This window comes from Miniopterus natalensis, chromosome 2 (genome assembly GCF_054644295.1).
Source record: "Miniopterus natalensis isolate mMinNat1 chromosome 2, mMinNat1.hap1, whole genome shotgun sequence".
Taxonomy (NCBI): domain Eukaryota; kingdom Metazoa; phylum Chordata; class Mammalia; order Chiroptera; family Miniopteridae; genus Miniopterus; species Miniopterus natalensis.
The window spans coordinates 122,994,256-123,013,535 of NC_142082.1; the positions used below are offsets into that span (position 1 = coordinate 122,994,256).

At 33.8% G+C, this 19,280-nt stretch overlaps 1 protein-coding gene across 5 annotated transcripts in view; it reads left to right on the forward strand.

Annotated features, from left to right (window-relative positions):
- OSBPL8 (oxysterol binding protein like 8) overlaps nt 1-19,280 on the forward strand; it is a 160,073-nt gene that overhangs the window by 117,047 nt on the left and 23,746 nt on the right. For all 5 annotated transcript variants that reach the window (XM_087814528.1, XM_016199405.2, XM_016199406.2 and 2 more), the window contains 9 exons: nt 1,129-1,332; nt 3,858-3,942; nt 5,444-5,615; nt 8,989-9,226; nt 9,819-10,003; nt 13,138-13,219; nt 13,501-13,599; nt 15,035-15,131; nt 17,127-17,225. In XM_087814528.1, the coding sequence (XP_087670654.1) occupies nt 1,129-1,332; nt 3,858-3,942; nt 5,444-5,615; nt 8,989-9,226; nt 9,819-10,003; nt 13,138-13,219; nt 13,501-13,599; nt 15,035-15,131; nt 17,127-17,225 (1,261 nt within the window). The remainder of the gene's footprint in view (nt 1-1,128; nt 1,333-3,857; nt 3,943-5,443; nt 5,616-8,988; nt 9,227-9,818; nt 10,004-13,137; nt 13,220-13,500; nt 13,600-15,034; nt 15,132-17,126; nt 17,226-19,280) is intronic.

Here is a 19,280-nt window from a genome sequence, read left to right on the forward strand (position 1 = left end):
TGACATTGGATTTCCCTAACCAACTCCCCAAAACTCCCCCACATACCCCTGGATAACTTTCTAAATCTTACCTTCATTCTGATAATTTGCCATCCATGTTCTACTATCACATCTCCAAGATCTAGAATCTTATCTCAGAATAACTCTTATCTTTCCATCTCTTTTACATATATGCATATTTTTCCTAAAGATTTTCTCCTGTTTTCATTTCTGGTTCCAAACTCCTCCTTTCTAAATTTTTCTCATCTAGAGTTATTGTGGTATGCCTATTTGAGGAGTTTGGAAGCCCTGTATTTATTTCATAATTCATGTAAGTGCATTGAGAGAACAGATGTTTTACAGTAATAAAACTGAAGATAATTCCTAGTTTTTAATCTAATATTATATTAGCATGTTTTTCAGTATTGTGAATTCAATGACTTGCATAGAAACACTTTTATGGATTTCAGAAACAGAATAGGAAAAGCTAGCTATAGACTTATTTTTGACATAGCATTAAACCCTAGGATGAGAAACATTTTATAAGACTAGAGAGAGAGCTATGCAACTTGTGTTTTTAAATTTACCCAAGAAGTTTCTGTGGCACACTTTATGTAATTACTAACAAGGGAGTAATTTAGAGGTGATTTTAGGACTAAAAAGATGCTCTTCCCTCTTTTACCACTCACCGAATGTTTCGGGAATTTCTGGTGTGTGCTAACAGTACTCTTTATGTAGTGGTAAAGGGGGTAGGATCTTAAAAGGTAGAATTATCTTACACTCACAGAAGTAAAATTACAGCTGTTATAGATGCTAAGAGGAGAATCTTGATATTAGGCAAGTATATTTTAATAGCCCCTGACCTGATTAGAAGGTTAGGAAAACCATTCTACTTAGTACAGTATTTTGAAACTGGTGACCGAGTCTCCCACTAGAATTTAGGATCCTCAGAAGCAGGAGTCATGCTATTTTTATGTTTATTATTAGTGCCTGCCATTTAGTAGCTTTTTAAAAACTATCTGTTGACTCTAACATGTACATTTTCTGGAAATATTAAATTAAAACATCCTATTTGCCATTATTCAATTTGTGTCTTGTGGAGCATAAAGAGAAAAACAGAGCTTTATTTCTTAAACTTATTTTCTGTAGATTCGTGGTACCCTAAAGAGCTGGACCAAGTTGTGGTGTGTATTGAAACCAGGGGTGCTACTGATCTATAAAACCCAAAAAAATGGTCAGTGGGTAGGAACAGTCCTTCTGAATGCCTGCGAAATCATTGAGCGTCCATCAAAAAAGGATGGCTTTTGTTTCAAACTCTTTCATCCTTTGGAGCAGTCTATTTGGGCAGTAAAGGTAAGCACTTGTTTTATAGGTAAAAGGTAAAGATGTGAGTAGAACTGAGACAAGTCAATCTAGTGATTGCTGTTCTCTGCCAGCACTAATAAATTTATTTCTGTTTTCAAGGGCATTATTCCTCTGTCTCTACCCACAATGAAATGTGCACCAAATGTCCCTGTTTATCTTTAAGATATAACTTAAAAATTTCTCCAGAAAACGTTTTTCTAACTTATACTGTACCTTATTATCTTTTTGCCATGGGGATTCAGTTTGTACTGTTTTTAAAATTTTGCAATTAATAATTTTGCTTTGTAATATTGTATCATATTTACTGTGTTGTTCTCTTTATCAGAATTGTAGTGTCTGGTAGAACAGAAGCTTCCATTTATTTTTGTTTTGTTTTTTCTGTAGCTATGTAAATATGTGATAAGAAGAAGCTTGTAAGAGTCTTCCTTACTCTTGAGAGGCAACTTTCTTTGAAGATGGAGCTCTAATGCTTTGTAACTGAAAAGCATTACTGTGGTCACTCCTGTATTATGAAACTTAATCAGGAACTTAATCAGGAAAATAGAAACGCCTTATTGATTAACTACCAAGAAATTCTACAAACAGTAGACGTGCAGCACATGCTAACTGAATAAATGAGTCTGAATCTAGTTTAAGTTTTTACAAAGCCACCATTGTTTTAATTTGAAAGAAGGTCAGTTACACTTGCATAAAGGGTTTAGAACTCCTTTAAGGAAAAACACGTAATTGAGATTAGGGCTAAGTAAAAGTAGCTTCAGCTTTTAAATATTTTTGGTATTGCTTAATTAGGCAATATACATATACCTAGGAAAAATCCTGGACTTTTCACCTTTATTTCAGTAGTCTGGAGTTAGGAATAAATTTAGGATTACAGAGTCAGTTCCATTCTGGAGTTAGATACTTCCCATAGGGGAAATAATTTAACCCATACAGCCTGTGGTATTTATATATCATGCTATACTCAAGTGAAAAAAGATTCCTTTCAAAACCTTTTATGTATTTAAGTATTTATTCTTTACTATTAGTCTTAGAAATCGTAAGAATTATAATGTATTTTTAAATCATTAAAAATATTTTTAACCCTGGCTGAGTAGCTCAGTTGGTTATGTCAACCCGATATACCAAGGTTGTGGATTTAATGTCCAATCAGGATACATACAAGAAGCAACCAGTGAATGCGTAAATAAGTGGAATGACACACTGATGTTTCTCTCCTCCTCTCTCTTCTTTCCTCTCTCTCTCTCTCTCAAATCAATAAATTAAAAATTTAATAAATAATGAAAAGTAAATTTTGATGTGAAGTTTATTTCATTGCAACTATTTCTGGGAGGGAAGTTTGTACAATTACATGAGCATCAGAATGTTCTCCACAAGCAAAACCTGCTTAGGACATTGTTTAAACAGTTTTAAAGTCAGTGTCAATGATTAGGAAAAAATGATGTTTATGAATTCTTACTTTGTGTCAGGCACTCTTTTGAGCATTTTACATGGAATCTTTTTAATTCTTACACCTTTAGGAAAGATAGTTTCCCCCTATGAACCAGACAAAGAGATTGAGGCCTAAGGAGGTTACGTAAATAATTCTTCTAACGTGGAACCAAGGTTGAAACCCAGGCAGTCTGACTCTAGTTCCTTCTCTATACTGGTTCTAGAAACTGGCCCATAAATTATAAAACTATATGAAAATACTTAAGGCATTTTATAAGATTTGTTAAAATCATTCTGATTTTTCTGTTTTTAAATTTTAAATCTTCATCTTTACTTTCTGATGTTTATACTTTTTAAAGTTCATTTTATTCCTTGATCTGACCATTTTAAAAATTATGCTTTTTCTATCAAAATTATACTATAAATTCAATCCTCAGGTTTTTCTTTCCAGATAAGAACTCTGTCCACCTAAGATTAGCCTTGGTAATAGTAATTACTGTAGAGCTCTCAGTGTTGTATACTTCTAAAACAAATAACCCCAGCCAACAACAATAAAATTCCTTTTTCTTTATTGTTTCTGGAAAAATAAAATTAGCTTTTATAGTTGGTATTTATAAACAAGTGTATCATTGGTTATAAATGGACGAAGCTTTATTTTTTCCTAGACCTAGTAAAAATTTTGTTTTTTTTTCTTTTTCTTATAAAATACAACCATATTTGCAGCTGTTTTTTTATAGGCTCCTAGAAACTAAGTATTTTTTTCTAGTAGTATATGTGGGCTGTAAATTCTCTGTTAAATTAAAATTTTGTCTAGCATTGTAAATTTTAGGTTTCCCTTTTAATATGTGAGCAATGTATAGAGATAATGTTTAATGATAGGTATATTTGTTGAAAGAGGAAAACTTTTCTTAATACTCAACATTTACTTTCTCAAGAAGCATGAAATTAAAGCTTGTTTGCTTTTAAATTTTAACCCATGACTAATTTAAATTGTTACCAATAATAATGGATAGTATAAAGTTGAGATCTCATAATCCTGTATGCCATTTATTTTACTTATTTTTATTTTATTTGTTTATTTTAAGGGTCCAAAAGGTGAAGCAGTTGGATCCATAACTCAGCCCTTACCTAGCAGTTACTTGATCATCCGAGCTACTTCGGAGTCAGATGGTAAATAGAGGTTTTGATGGATTGGATTTTGGTTTCATTTTTAAGGGTTTATTTTATATACTGCTGTGTATTTTCCTTTAGGAAATATGTATTTAGTATAGTATTTGCAGCAGAAGTGTTGTAATCGTAAATTGCTTAGAACACTAAATAGGTCATGAACTTGAGTAGGTAGCAGGAATCTGATGGGAGGGAAGCATGGGGTATCTGAGTGGTGCGTTAGCAGCCTGGTTTTCTTTGTCTTCCACTGACATGTTAACGCCTTTTTGACTTGGTTAGTGTTCTCTGTGGTACCTCATTAAGTTTTATTGTTTTGGAGGTACATTTAATACTACTTTTTCATCACTAACTAGTAACATATGACACACAAGTACAAACTTCTGTTCTGCACTTATTAACTTACATGCAATTCCTAAAGCAAATTTAGGGAGAGCAAAACTTATTTGAAATCAAGGTAACTTTAAAACTTTAATAATTGATAATGGATTTCTGCCTCACTTTTATATTTTATAGCTTAGACTAGCCTAGCCTAAGGAATCTTGTAACCTTCCAAAGTGACCAAATGATTATTTTTAAAATTAAAATATCATAGGCACAAGCATTTGTTAAGAAAGTCTTTTATTTGGCTGATATTTCCAGCAGATGCTAAAACAAATAAATGTATATGAATTTTAAGTGAGATAACATTTTTTCCCCTGCTAATTATAGTTCTAAATTTTAATTAAAAAAATAAAGTTACTGTCCAGCTGGTGTGGCTTCGTGGTTACGCGTCAACTCATGAACCAGGAGGTCACAGTTTGATTCCCTGTCAGGGCACATGCCCAGGTTGCGGGCTCAATACCCAGTAGGGGGTGTGCAGGAGGCAGCCAATCGATGACTCTCTCATCATTGATGTTTCTGTCTATCTCTCTCTGAAATCAATTTAAAAAAAATAAAGTTACTAATGTTTCTACTAACTAGTATGGCAGTTAATGACGTTATTGTACAGGTATTTCCCTGACTTAAAAATTTTCATACATATAAGTAGAATGGATGCCAAACCTGGTAATAGACCTACTATCAACAAAACATAAAAATAAAAAATAAAATAAATGTTTAAAAACGGCAAAACAAAACATTATTTTAGTTTGTTTATAGTACAAACATATCCCCTTCAGTATATTTTATGTACCGTTTTGGTACCTTCAAATTATACTTCATGTTAGTGTCTAAGATTTAAAAAATAAAATACATTTATTTTCATTAAGTGTGCTTACTAATGTGTGCTATATTCTATTAATTTACCATTGGTTTCTAGATACTTAGTATATAAAAAGCACTTGATAAACTGAAAAATTGCATTAAAAAACCCCTGTAAGACTATGTTCAAACTAATTTTTCCAGTGCATGTTTCTCAAAGAAATAATAGTATGCTTAAAGGCTAACAGTATTAAATTGAGATAGATGTTTTTATGGTTTTTAGGGTTTCTTGAGTTATGCTGCTTATGAATCTGTGTTCTTCTAGGAAGGTGCTGGATGGATGCTTTGGAGTTGGCTTTGAAATGTTCTAGTCTTCTTAAACGTACAATGCTCAGGGAAGGAAAGGAACATGACCTGAGCATTGCATCAGAGAACACACATGTGACTTTGTATGGCTTATTACGTGCTAACAATCTCCACAGTGGTGACAACTTCCAGTAAGTAGATATTGCCCCTAATTTGGTAATTAGAGATCATTTGTTTACTAGGTTAGTTGGAAGGCCTAGAATTTTTGTAGTATATGTAGGATTGAAATTTGGCTGTCTTCTTCCCATTATATCACCTATGGCCTGGCTTAAGATTTGTTAGTTACCGTGATAAGGTATAGAAAGTTATATCCTTGACCCTTGCTTAATGTGAATTACCCGTTATTTCCCAAATGCATCCATGCTGACTGTCTACCTTGTCTTTGGACATGGTGTTCCCTTCATTAAGAATGATTTCGAGTCCTCCTTGCTCTTTTCTCCTATCATAAGACTGTATTCTTCAAGACCAATCTCAAATATTATATCATATGCGAAGGCTTTCCTGCCTCCTAACCACCAAATATATAATCTGTCTTTCTATTGCGGTTCTATAGCACTGGTTTGGGTTTTTTTGGTGGGGTTTTTTGTGTTTTTTTGGTAATGGTACTTATTCTTTCTGGTATTGGTGGAATTCTCCTACTGTGTTTCGAGTTGGAACTGTTATCTTACTGTTGTTTTATCCCCTGAAGCATTTATAGTAGTTAATACTAAAAAATATATATTTCTCCTGGAAAACTCAATACTTTGCTTGAGGTTCAGAGGTTTGTTGAGGTTCACACCTCTTTTGTTGCTTTGTAGGAAAAACATTAGACTTCCCCTTTTCCTCCCTTGCCCCAATTCTCAGTTTCTGCTCTACAGCTACTTACTGCTGTCAGCATTGGGTTACTCTCCTCAAACTTGTTAGACCGCTGCCTTCGTCCATGTAGCCTGAACTGAATTTTTTTTTTTCTTATCTTTTTGCTTGACTGTTTTTCTTTACTCTCTTTGAAAACCTCCATCACCTGACCTTTCACATCCTTTCTTTGCAGAATTATAATCTGGAGTTTTATCTTAATCCTCAGAACAAAAGCCTGAATGGGATGGGATTGGGAGTGGGAGCACAATTTATATAGGAATGGGTGTTGGGGCCTCTTCCTGAAATTTTTTTCCTCGAAGCTCTTCAGCTGTAAACCATTAATTGTTTTTGTTGAATACCAGGTAATCTTTAAATGCTCTTATTTGGGGATCTTAAAAATTCATCTGCTTCACATATTTATTCATTAAAATTTTTGAGCCTGTTTTCTGTGTAAGATACCATACTTTTTTCTGAATAATTTACCACATTTTGAATAGGGAGATGAATCTGATATGACCCTAAATTTGAATCCAGTACTACAGTTTCTTAGTTACGAAATCCTGAAGAGATGTTTTGTTTCAAACCTATAAAATGCCGGACAGCAATAAATAGTAGAAAGAAAAGAATAATATAAACACCCAAAGGAGAGATGCTTTAGGGTAATACAGGATCAGGAGAATTTACAGGATGAAGACAGAATATCCTTCTAGGGAGTCAGGGAGAGGATCAATATAACAGATTTTTACAAAAGTATAATCAACATATCAACATGTTTACTTGGCTATGACAGAAAATGAGCTGGGAGCCGATAATGCAGACATGAGGGGGTGGGAGCCTAGCTTTGGGACTTAAAGTCTGCTTGGATATAAGAGATAGAGTGGCTGAAGTTAAAGAAGATTACCAAGCTTTAAGCCTCAGTGACAGGGAAGATTAGGGTAAAATAAAACAAAAGACCCCATGTTTGGGAGATAATTTATTAAATATTGTACATGTTGAAGATGCAGTGGTCTCAAAATGTAGATGATGTCAGCCAAGCGTTTTAAAACATGGGTCTAGCCTGCCGGGCGTGGCTCAGCAGTTGAGCGTCGACCTAGGATCCAGGCGATTGGGGTTCGATTCCCAGTCAGGGCACATGCCCGGGTTGTGGGCTCGATCAATGACTCTCTCATCATTGATGTTTCTATCTCTCTCTCTCCCTCTCTTTTCCTCTCTCTGAAATCAATAAAAATATATTTTAAAAAAATAAATAAATAAAACATGGGTCTAAAGCTTATTTCTGCGTGCATGGGTTTGGAAATCAAATAGAAATTGGGTAGCTTGCTAAAAGAGAGAGAGGATAGAGAAAATAAAAAAGGGCCAAGGAAGATGAAAATATTTAAGGGTAGGAAGAGGTAAGAGGGATCAGAAAGCTTAAAAAAGTAGGACCACAGTTACATGGAACCCCAAGCATTAAGACTATTTCAAAGAAAATAATCATCTTCTAAGTTCAGTGATGCAGAGAAGTCAGAGGAGGCGAAGATTAGATAAGGCCGTTGGGTTTGTCAACTAAGCCATCCTTAGTGACCTTAAAGGGAACAGACTCACTGGATATAGAGGAATGAAAACCAGACTGTGAGAGGTTAAGGAGAGAATAGGTAGTAAGAAAGGAGAGACAGCAATTTTAGACTACTTTTTAAAAATATATGATCATAAAGAAAAAGAAAGAAAATAACGTATATAAAAATGAATTTCTGTTAGAAATTCTCTGGTTAAAATCCAAACAAATTAAGATTTTGGAAAAATAGAGACTAACATAGGAATCAAATAGGACTTCTATGCTCTGTTACTGTCTCAGCATTGCTAAAGCATCAATGATATATGATGGCATCGTATATTCATTTGAAAGTACTTTAGTACTTTCAAATCCTATAGGATTTTTATGCTAAATGAAACCCACAGATACTTTCCTAAAAAAGAAATTTCTAAAAATATTTGATTCTGGAAGTGAGGTTTTTAAAAATTTTTTTTGGTGTAGATTATTAACCCTAATCACTTTAGGGTTAGTATAAAAAGGGTTGGTTAAAATAGCTTATCAATTTTAGGTTACTGGTTCATTTCCTTAAGCTAATATTTTCATTTCCAATTCTCCTTAGACATTTTCTCAAGATTAAGCTTATCAGTTAAGTATTAAATAGATATAATTGCTTACCTTTTACATTTTCTTGTCTTATTCTTAGAGTTATTTTGAGTGACTTTGGAGACCTTTACAGGTGGAAAGTCATACTTCATTTGAGTTTACTTGAGAGTCTTAACTTGAAGTTTTCCTTCAGACCAGAAGTGCCAGTGAGGTTGACTCAAGTGATGATGACTGCAAAACTAAGAAAAATATCTAGCAAGAGATAGACTAAAATTTTGCTTTTGGACAATTTTAGCCCCCAGTGTCATCTTTTTAAATATTTCCTCAGATTTTTACTTAACTTCTCTGTGCCATTTACTAATCTGTAAAGTGAGAATAATACTACCTATCTCATAGGGTTATTTTGAGGATTAAATGGGTAAAACTATATAAAACACTAAGAACAGTGCACGACACATAGTAAATTCTCAGTAAATGTTAGATATCATTCTTATTTACAAATTAAGTATTCTTAACGTCTTTTATTCTTCCTTCTAATAATTCTTTCCCTTAAGGTTAAATGATAGTGAAATTGAACGACAGCATTTTAAGGACCAAGATATGTATTCTGATAAATCCGATAAAGAAAATGATCCAGAGCATGATGAGTCTGACAATGAGGTGATGGGGAAAAGTGAAGAAAGTGACACAGATACATCAGAAAGGCAAGATGACTCATATATTGAACCTGAACCCATTGAGCCTCTAAAGGAGACCACTTACTCTGAACAGAGCCATGAGGAACTTGGAGAGGTAAAAGTCTGTGATTTTCAGAGATTTGGGTTTTCTAATTCTTAGAAATTTTCAAATGAAATTAAATATATTTGTTTGACCTATTGCTTAATCTCCCAAAAGAGTATTTCTATACCTATTTTATTTTAAAAGTTGCATACATATGAAATATATCAGGATTTATAAACAACTAAAAACATATAATACTTACACAAATATGAATATATTCTATTTAAAGTTTACATTTTCTTCAGGTTTGCTTTTGAAATAGGATGCTGCTAGATGTCATTGCCAGGTACAAGTAAATTGCAAGGAAATGAGTTTATAACTTTCTTTATTATTGCTAGGGCATAGAAGTAGAGATAGGATAGTGGAGTATAATATTTCTGTAATGGAGTCTTATCATTCACTTTGATGTCCCTTGCAACTACCCTTTTTATCTAAACTTTATAGCTATAGATTTTATTATTATTTAATAGGTTATTTTCACATTTTAAGAATGCTTGCACTGGACAAATAGAGAATTCTGATTTTCAACATTAGCTGTCTTTTCTATACATCTGTATGTCTGAAATAAGTATAATATTTCAGTATTTCTTGTTAATTGCTAAAGGCAGGTGAGGCTTCTCAAACAGAAACTGTGTCTGAAGAAAACAAAAGCCTTATCTGGACACTGCTGAAACAAGTCCGTCCTGGCATGGACCTGTCCAGGGTGGTTCTGCCTACATTTATTTTGGAACCTCGTTCTTTCCTGGATAAACTTTCAGATTACTACTATCATGCAGATTTCCTATCTGAGTAAGTAGATTCTTATTTCTTAAAACAGAAGATACTTCTTGGTTTTAGAGGCTTTCCAGAGTGCTAGTCAATGGTTATGCCTTACCAAAATCGGGTTCTAATGAGATATCACTCTCTTCTCTGCTACCTCTGTAGTTGACCTTAATAAGTAAGAAACATATTTAATACTTTGGTGTACTGTTTTCAGTTGAGTTGAGCGATGACCAGCTTGAGGAGTACAGGAATTTTGCCCCTCACCTGACAGCACTGTTTTCACAGGCTCCCTGGCTGTTCACAGGCCTAACACAGGGAACGTGGTTGGTTGGCATTCTTTGCTTTCCTCCACTTCAGCCCTCTTCAGGTCCGTCCTAGGGCTTGTGCTTTTGTTTATAGTTACCCCCTGCATTTTTGTGAGGTGCATGCAGCCTGCGTGATCCAAATGCCCTGCCAGTTGCTGGCTCTTGGCATAAATCTCCTCTTTTGTCTGCTTTTGTTCCTGCCAGCTGTTTCAGAAGATGGCAGGCATAAAGGAGGTGGAGGAGGAACTGTCCAGGTCTGTCCCAACAGTTGTTAAAGACAGCAATTTTGTATGTTTCCAAGTTTCACCTGCGCCCCCATTCCAGCTACAGTGGTGTTTCAAGGCACTGTTTTCTAAGATTCTAAGTTCTGGCCCTGTGACCTCTTTTTTAGATTCTGTATCAATATCTGTATTCATCTTACTGGTTGCATTATTAGTCTATTAGTTGTATTAATAAACAACTAATTGCAAAAATCATAAGCTAAATCAAAAGATCATTGATAAATTATGGAAGATTTTTGCAAATTAAATCATGCACAAACTGTTAATCTCCCTAAAATAAAAAGTGCTCTTACAAAGTGATTGAAAATGATAAACAACCTAATAGAAAAAGAGTGGAGGAAATGACTAGTTTAAAAATGAAGAAATAGAAATAGTCCTTAAATATACACACTTCACACAAAATAAGAAAAATGCAGATGCAAACTATAAGGTACTATTTTTTTATCCATCAACATTGACCAAAAGTCCAAAAGCTTTAATACCTCAGTTCTGCCTTATATACCTTATTATATTTCTTTCTTTTATCTTTCTAGAAATTCACTTCTCTCAGAGTGTGAGGTAGGTTCCTGTGAATTACAATAAGATCTTGAGAGATGCCCATTTTTCCCATATTGAAAGGTTGCACTTTTCTGGTAACACACACTATTTTATTACCAAGGCACTCATACACTGCTGCTGGGTGATGTAAACTAGCACAGGGCCTTTGAAAAGAACTGGCAGTACTTGCCAGAATTATAGATACAGTAAATCCTTTGATCCAGTAATCCTGCTTCTGGTAATAATTCCTACGGATATAGCTCTGCATATACAAAATGATATATATATACAAGATTGTTGCACCAGGGTTTGTAATAGTATAAGATTAGATAACTCAAGTGTCCAGCCACAGCTGACTGATTAAATAATGTATAGTGCTTCCACACATAAGGAAGAACCCTATAAACTGATAAGGAGGGATCTTCAGCATTATGTGTGTGTGAAAAAAGCAAGGTACAGAAAAATGTGTGTAGTATGGTCCTTTTTTATTTTTTAATTTTTATTTATTTATTTTTTTAAATCTTTATTGATTTCAGAGAGAGGAAAGGAGAGGGAGAGAGAGAGAGATAGAAACATCAATGATGAGAGAGTCATTGATTGGCTGCAGCCTGCAACCTGGGCATGTGCCCTGACCGGGAATCAAACCCCGATCGCCTGGATCCTAGGCTGATGCTCAACCACTGAGCCATGCCCGACAGGGCAGTATGGTCCTTTTTTAAAAGAAAAAAGGAAAAGACTACATAGTTTCTTCTTTATGCTTAAAGAAAACTGTTTATTTAAAAAAAAATAAAAGCTAAAAGAAGTTCCCTATAGGACATAAATAGAAAGAGCATGGAGAGATGGGACAATAGCAAGACGTGATGTATACTTTTTTATATTGCTTTGAGTTTTGAACTGTGTGTCCTATGTGTATGTAAAATATAAAATAAAATATTATAGTAAGATTTAAGTCAGGATAGGAAAAGAGCAATTAAAAGGTGGTTAGTCCTGAAAAGTGCAGGCTTTCACTTTGGCATAATTGTCAATAAGCCTAGATATAGCCTCTTTCATCTTGCATTTTGTCTTCGAAAATCACATTGGACCTTCAGACATGCTTAAAGGGTGTAATAGATAGTTACATTGTAAAATAAGTGATAAACAGATGAACTAACTTCTCAGTAGAATTCACTTCTGACTTATACAACCAACATTTTACAATGTTTACCCGTCACCAAAAGGGCAGCAAGGGGGCAGCTTAATCAGGACTTCTAAAATTTTTTTCTTTAAAATGAAAATTATTCTTTGATTACCTGTTATACTGGTAGACTTGTTCACTCTGGAAAATCTGTTGATAGCACATAGGGGAGGTTGAAGGCTAAAAATGGGTTAAAAACCTTTTTGATAGGTTTAAATTATTTTAAATCTTCCATATTTGTGATTCAGAACTTCTGTATTTTGTACAAGGGATTAAAAAGGCATATAATCCTATACTTAGGGAGGCTGTGCAGAAGAGGCTGGCATCAGCCTGTTGTCCTCCCTTCGTGTACTATAGTACTCACAGTTACCGCTGATCTCTAACATCAGCAAGTGAGAATAGAGTGAATCAAGTGGACATGGTTCTTCTCTGACGTACGGGACTGAACACCTCATACAGAGTTGTTAATGAGACTGTGCGGCCACTGCTCCATTATTGCAAATGCTAGGCATCAAACAGTAGATGAATCTCAAAATCTGTGTTTATTTTTTTCAATCACAATTATAGAACCCCTAGCAGCATCTGTAGTTCTGCAGAACCCCAGTTGAGAAGTCTTTGGAGAGTTTTCAGAAATGTTGAGCAAAGACCCGGACAGCATGTCAAAAAATAGGAAGAATGGGAAGAAAAGTAACCAGATTATAAAAAGTGATTCTTACAAAGTGATGTACATGGTTGTTTTTGACATCTATTTTAAATATGAATTGTGCTTTCAATCATATCTTATATTCAGTTGTTGACTTGATAAATATGAGGGAGAATTTGTGATACATTGTATAAAATTTTTATTTACCATTTGTTTTTTAGGGCTGCTCTTGAAGAAAATCCTTATTTCCGCTTGAAGAAAGTAGTGAAATGGTATTTGTCAGGATTTTATAAAAAACCAAAGGTAATGTTTATATTTTACTTTTTCCAGCCTTATACGCGTTCTTTATTTTTTATCTTTATTTATTAATGATTGCATAACAAGGCCTCAAGGTGGCAAAATTGCAAAATACTTGATCATTTAGTTCTGGATTATGATTTAAGTCATTTAACTTTATTTTATGTCACTACTGTGAAATTTTATAAGGATAGCTCCCAGATAATACAGCTAAACCCATCTTGACTGGTTTAAACTATTTTGAATCTTCCATATTTGTAATTTGAAACTTGTATGTTTTTTACTAGGGACTGAAGAAACCTTATAACCCTATACTTGGTGAGACTTTCCGTTGTTTGTGGATTCATCCCAGAACAAACAGCAAAACTTTTTACATTGCTGAACAGGTAATAGAAATGTTTCTTAAGAAACAAAACTGATTCAGAAGTTATTGGGGTATTTTTATAGAAAATAATAACTCAGTAAGCTCACTGTTGATTAACCTTTATTAATGAACATTTGATAAGTATTTTATCTTTTAGCACTAAGTACTACTATATACATACTCAAAAGAGTTACTATTGCAGTCATAGAATCCTGTGACAAAAAATAATCCCCCACCCCTTTGCCAAAATTCTTCAGTGTTTCCCCAGTTCCTAAGTCAAATATATACCATTTGTGTGACATTCAAGGTCCTCCATATCTTTTTTATTTTACCTCAAATTACATGGTTTTCTGAGCCTTTTCATAGTAGTCAAACCTGTGCATTTACAATTAGGTAACCTAGTATTACACTTCTTTCTTTGCCTTAGTATTTTTTTTTAATATATCTTTTATTGATTTCAGAGACAGGAGGGGAGAGGGGGAGAGAGAGAGAGAGAGAGAGAGAGAAACATCAATGATGAGAGAGTCATTGATCGGCTGCCTCCTGCATGCCCCCTACTGGGGATCGAGCCCGCAACCTGGGCATGTGCCCTGACCAAGAATCGAACCTCGATGTCCTGGATCCTAGGTCGATGCTCAACAGCTAAACCATGCCTAGCCAGTCCACCTCACTATAAATCTTCACTAAATTGAAAAGCTTGAGAAGAGTTTAATTGATTTTAGCTTTGTCTCATTTCAGAAAATGTATGTATATTAAAATATTAGATGATTAAAATAACATATATGTCAAAGCTTTTGTTAGTTTCCTATAGCTATTCATAATTTAAATGAATAGCCACTGTGTTAGTTATCCACTTTTGTATAATAAATTACTGACAAAACTTAAAGGCTTAAAGCAACATTTGTTATCTCATACAATGAGGTTCAGGAATTTGGAGCTCCTTCACTGAGTGGTTCTAGCTCTGGGTCTCCTATGAAGTTGCAGTCAAAATGTCATCTAGCTTTGCATTCCTCTGAAGGCTTAAGTGGGCTGGAAGATTCTACTTCCAAGCTCGTCACATAGTGTTTGACAGTAGGACTTAGTTCCTCACTATATGGGCCTCTCCATTGGTTTGTTCATAATATACAGGCTGGCATTCTAGAGCTAATGATCTGAGACAGAGACACATCAAGATGGACGCTGCATTATAACCTAATTTCAGAAGTGACATACTATCACTATCATATAAGCCAACTTTGGTACAGTGTAAGAGGAGCCCACCTAATGGTGTGCCTATTAGGGGGTGAGGTTCCTTGGCAGACATCTTGGAGGCTGATTACTGTAATGATCAATGTTTAATTTTACTACTTACCAAATCTTTCTTCTTTATTAATAGAGTATTCTTTTAAGACTTGAATTTTTTATAATAGCACAATAATATGCTTAATATATTCTATGTTTTTTCCTGTGTTCAATAGGTGTCCCATCATCCACCAATATCTGCCTTTTATGTTAGTAACCGAAAAGATGGATTTTGCCTTAGTGGCAGTATCCTGGCTAAGTCCAAGTTCTATGGTGAGTTTCCTCTTGTCTAAGTAGGCACCCTTTGCTGAGACTAGAGGTAGTATTTTTTAGTGAGCTTTTATTTAAACGGTGCCTTGAGATGCTTTCAGTAAGGAATTTTTATGTCATTTTAAGTGTCATATTTACTTAGATAATGACTTTTATGTGTTTTTCTTTCTCCATTCATAAATAGAGGTATGACTCATTTTATATAGGTATACGTCCCATATATGTAAATTTATTACAAACACCATTTATTAAAACACAAACTAATGATTGCCCACTATGGTAGCCCTTTTAGTGCATAATGTATTTAGCCCTTACTAAGGTTTTTGTTCCATCTTAATGAACCCAAGGAGTTAGTTTTTCTCTTTTAGCCTTTGACTAGAGAGAGAAAGAATCCAAGTTAGTTAGAATACTTGGTCCAGTGTCATGTACTAACAATATTTAACCTTGGACCCAAAAATATAGCAATAAAAGCTTTTGTTAAGTACAGGGGGAAATAGAAATAAAGTTACAATAAGAAACCTTAAACCAAAAACTGTAACAGTGTAAACAAACAAATCATGGCCACAGCTATGCACTAGTAGAAAACATATAACCTTAAATGCTTTTGTTTTTTTATAAATTAATTTTAAATGGAGAAAATCAACAAATTAAATTTCAACTGAAGAATTTTAAACTTGAAAGAAAAAAATAATTATGGTTAAATAAGAAAGATAAAATATATCAACAGAAATCCATAGATAAGTCTGTAACGTGGAAATCTAACAGTGGTTTTTGGTCCAGGAACATGATGTATGCCTTTATTTTCTTCAAAATGTTTTTCTATTCCCTAATGTTAGTTTTATTTGGGTTTTGTTTTCTTTTGGGTTTTTTTGCCTAGTTTTTATGTTATGTTTATTTCAGAGGGTGATTGTTTTCTTCTGAAGGTTACATATATTTGTTATTCCCTCTCCATTGCACCTTCCTTCCATTCACACCCATACTCTAACTATAGTGTAAATGGCTTACGACCACCATCAGCCACCTTACCTTAATTGATATTACTAAAACCTGACAGTTAACAATTACAGCATGCACATTATTTTCAAATACATGTATGGTGTTGTCACTGGTCTAGATCATGTGTTTGACCATAAAATAACTCTCCATAAATTTCAATAAGACTGAAAATTATGCAGAATATGTTCTGCAACTTCAATGAAATAGAATTAGAAATAAAGGATATGATATCAAGATAAATTCCAAATATTTGGAAGTTAAGTAACACTTCTAAATAATTCATGGGCCAAAGAAGAAAGCACATGAGAAATTATTACATATTTTAACCTAAATGATGATGAAAATATAACATTAAAATTTATGTGATGCAACAAAAGCAATGCTTAGAGGGAAATTTATAATTTTAAATTAGAAAAGGAGAAAGATCTAAATCAGTGATCTGATTTTTTATCCTAAGAAATTAGAAACACAGCTAATTACATTTATTATATGTAAATTGTTATACTTATGGAAGAAAAGCTAGAAGAAAATACCCTGAAATTTTATCATTGATTACAAGGGTTATGGATTATGTATATTTTAAATTTTCTAAAGTATCTATAGCATTTTTATGTCCAAAGTACTTAAAGCTTGGGACTTAAGTAATGTGACTTACAGAAGAAATAATGTTTTTATTAAAAAGTGGACAAATTAAGTTATACAGTGAAACAGTGTTTCATTGCATGTTCTACATGTTTAAGATTTTTCTTAAAAGCCTCATGTAATTAACATAAATAAGCACATAACTCTACTTTTAAAAAGTACTCATTTTATAAGAATGAAAATATAGATCAAGTATGTTTTAGATTAAGATAGCAAATATATGTTTACATTGAGACTGAGACATTTTTATTTTTAAGACATTCCACTGTAGATGTGTGGTTAGGTGTTCTAAATATGTTTCATTTGTTTTGAATTGGTTGAATTAGTTTTGTGAAATTTAATAAACATTATTTATTTCAGGAAACTCATTATCTGCAATACTAGATGGAGAAGCACGATTAACTTTCTTGAATAGAGGTGAAGATTATGTAATGACAATGCCATATGCTCATTGTAAAGGTAAGTATTTTCCATACTTGAGTGAGATATTCCTAAAACGTTTTAAAATAAATGTATATGGCTATAATTTGTTATGTTTTGAGATTGATGAAGTCAGTCTTTTGTTTTAAAGATCCTTGTTTTACAGATACTTAAGATTATTACTGTAATATGCTGAACTAATTAATCTACAGTGGACTTTTTGTGACGTACTTTAGTTGGAAGAGGCTGATTACAATAATGGAATTTCATTTGCCCTAAGTGCAGGTTTTAAAATTTGATGAAACTACCCATTGTTTGAGAGTCCTCAAAAGTGACTTTCATTGTCTTGGACTGACCACCATACCTTTTTAAAATTTTAATTCAGTGGTTTTTAGTGTACTAAGTCTTTTTTTTTTATATATATATTTTATTGATTTCAGAGAGAGGAAGGGAGCGGGAGAGAGAGAGATAGAAACATCAGTGATGAAAAAGTGATTGATCGGCTGCCTCCTGCATACCCCCTACTGGGGAATCAAGCCCACAGCCTGGGCATGAGCCCTGATTGGGAATCAAACCTCAATCTCCTGGATCATAGGTTGATGCTCAACTGCTGAACCATGCTGGCCGGGCAGTGTACCAAGTCTTAAAAAAAATTTTCTCATCCTCATGATTTTTCCCCATTATTTAGGATACAGATACAGATATTAAAATTACTATTATTTACAACAATCCAGGCACCCAACTGTTCTGTGCACTTTATAAACTCAGTCATTCCAGTAGCCCTTATAAAGTAGGTAATATTATCCCTGTTTTATGGACAATGAAAATGAGGCACAAAGAGGTCACTTTGCCTGATATCGCAGAGCTAAGATGTGGCAGAGTCAAGATTTCACAATCTGCACTACCATGCTGGGGGTGGAATCAGCTTGAACAGTCAGATTGGTCATTATCTGTACCCTCTTTTCCAACCCATTTCTTAAAAATAACTATTTTTGGTAATTACCTTCTATTTTAGGAACTGATTCATGAAAATATAGAACTTAACATGACCTTATTTCACAGATGAGAAAATTGGGAGGGTTAAGAATCTTATCCAAGGCCAAACCAGCTAGTTAAGTAAGAATGCTGAGACTGACCTCTAGGCTTGTTGATCCCCATATACTGTAGCATAAATCTACCTAGTACTGTGTACGAGAATGGCCAACTTGTGGCCTGTTGCTACATAATTCTTAGAGCTTCATGTGTGGTTCTTGAAATAGACGTGAAGTAAAATATCTGAAATGATTAATTGAATTGATAAATATAGTTTCAAATTTTATATCATTTGAAATAAATGGTATTTCTTGTAGATAACCCAATACCATACCCAACTCGCAACAGTGGAAAATTTTTTCATAGTAGTGTTTTTCTTGCATGGAAAAAAGAGATTCTTACTCTTTGTGAATGAGCATAGGAAATAATGTTTATTTTCTACCCTGTATACTTTCTAAGATGTGTTCCCTAAAACACTAGCCTCGTTTCACAAAATTAGAGTTGCGAAGTCAAATAAGAATGAGAAGTCTTGCATAGTTTGTCCCCTTCTTGGAAATGAACACTGTTTTTTAAAATTAGAATTCCTTAACCAAATAAGCATGAGAAGCCTTGCATAGTTTGTTCCCCTTCTGGAAATGAATGTTGTTTTACAAAATTAGAGTTCTTTAGTCAAATAAGAATCTGAAGTCTTACATAGTTGGTTCCCCTCTTGGAAATAAGCATTGTGCATTTGCATATTAAGACTGCCTTAACAGCTTGTTCCAGGAACAGATACACACACAAATTTTTTGTTTAACTCTGTTAAACTCAGAATTTCCTCAGCTTTTAGCCACAGAACCTATTTGGGGGGATTTATTTGTTTGTCTTATACAGTTGATTCTTGTTATTTGCTGTAGTTACGCTCTATAGTCACCACAAACACTGAATTAATGAATACTGAACCATTGCTCCTAGGGCAAATACTTCCTGTGAGCCTCTTGTTACATGTTTATCAACCAGTCAATACACAACCTTGTTTCTGTTTAAAGACACCTTATTTAATATATACTATTGATTCATTAA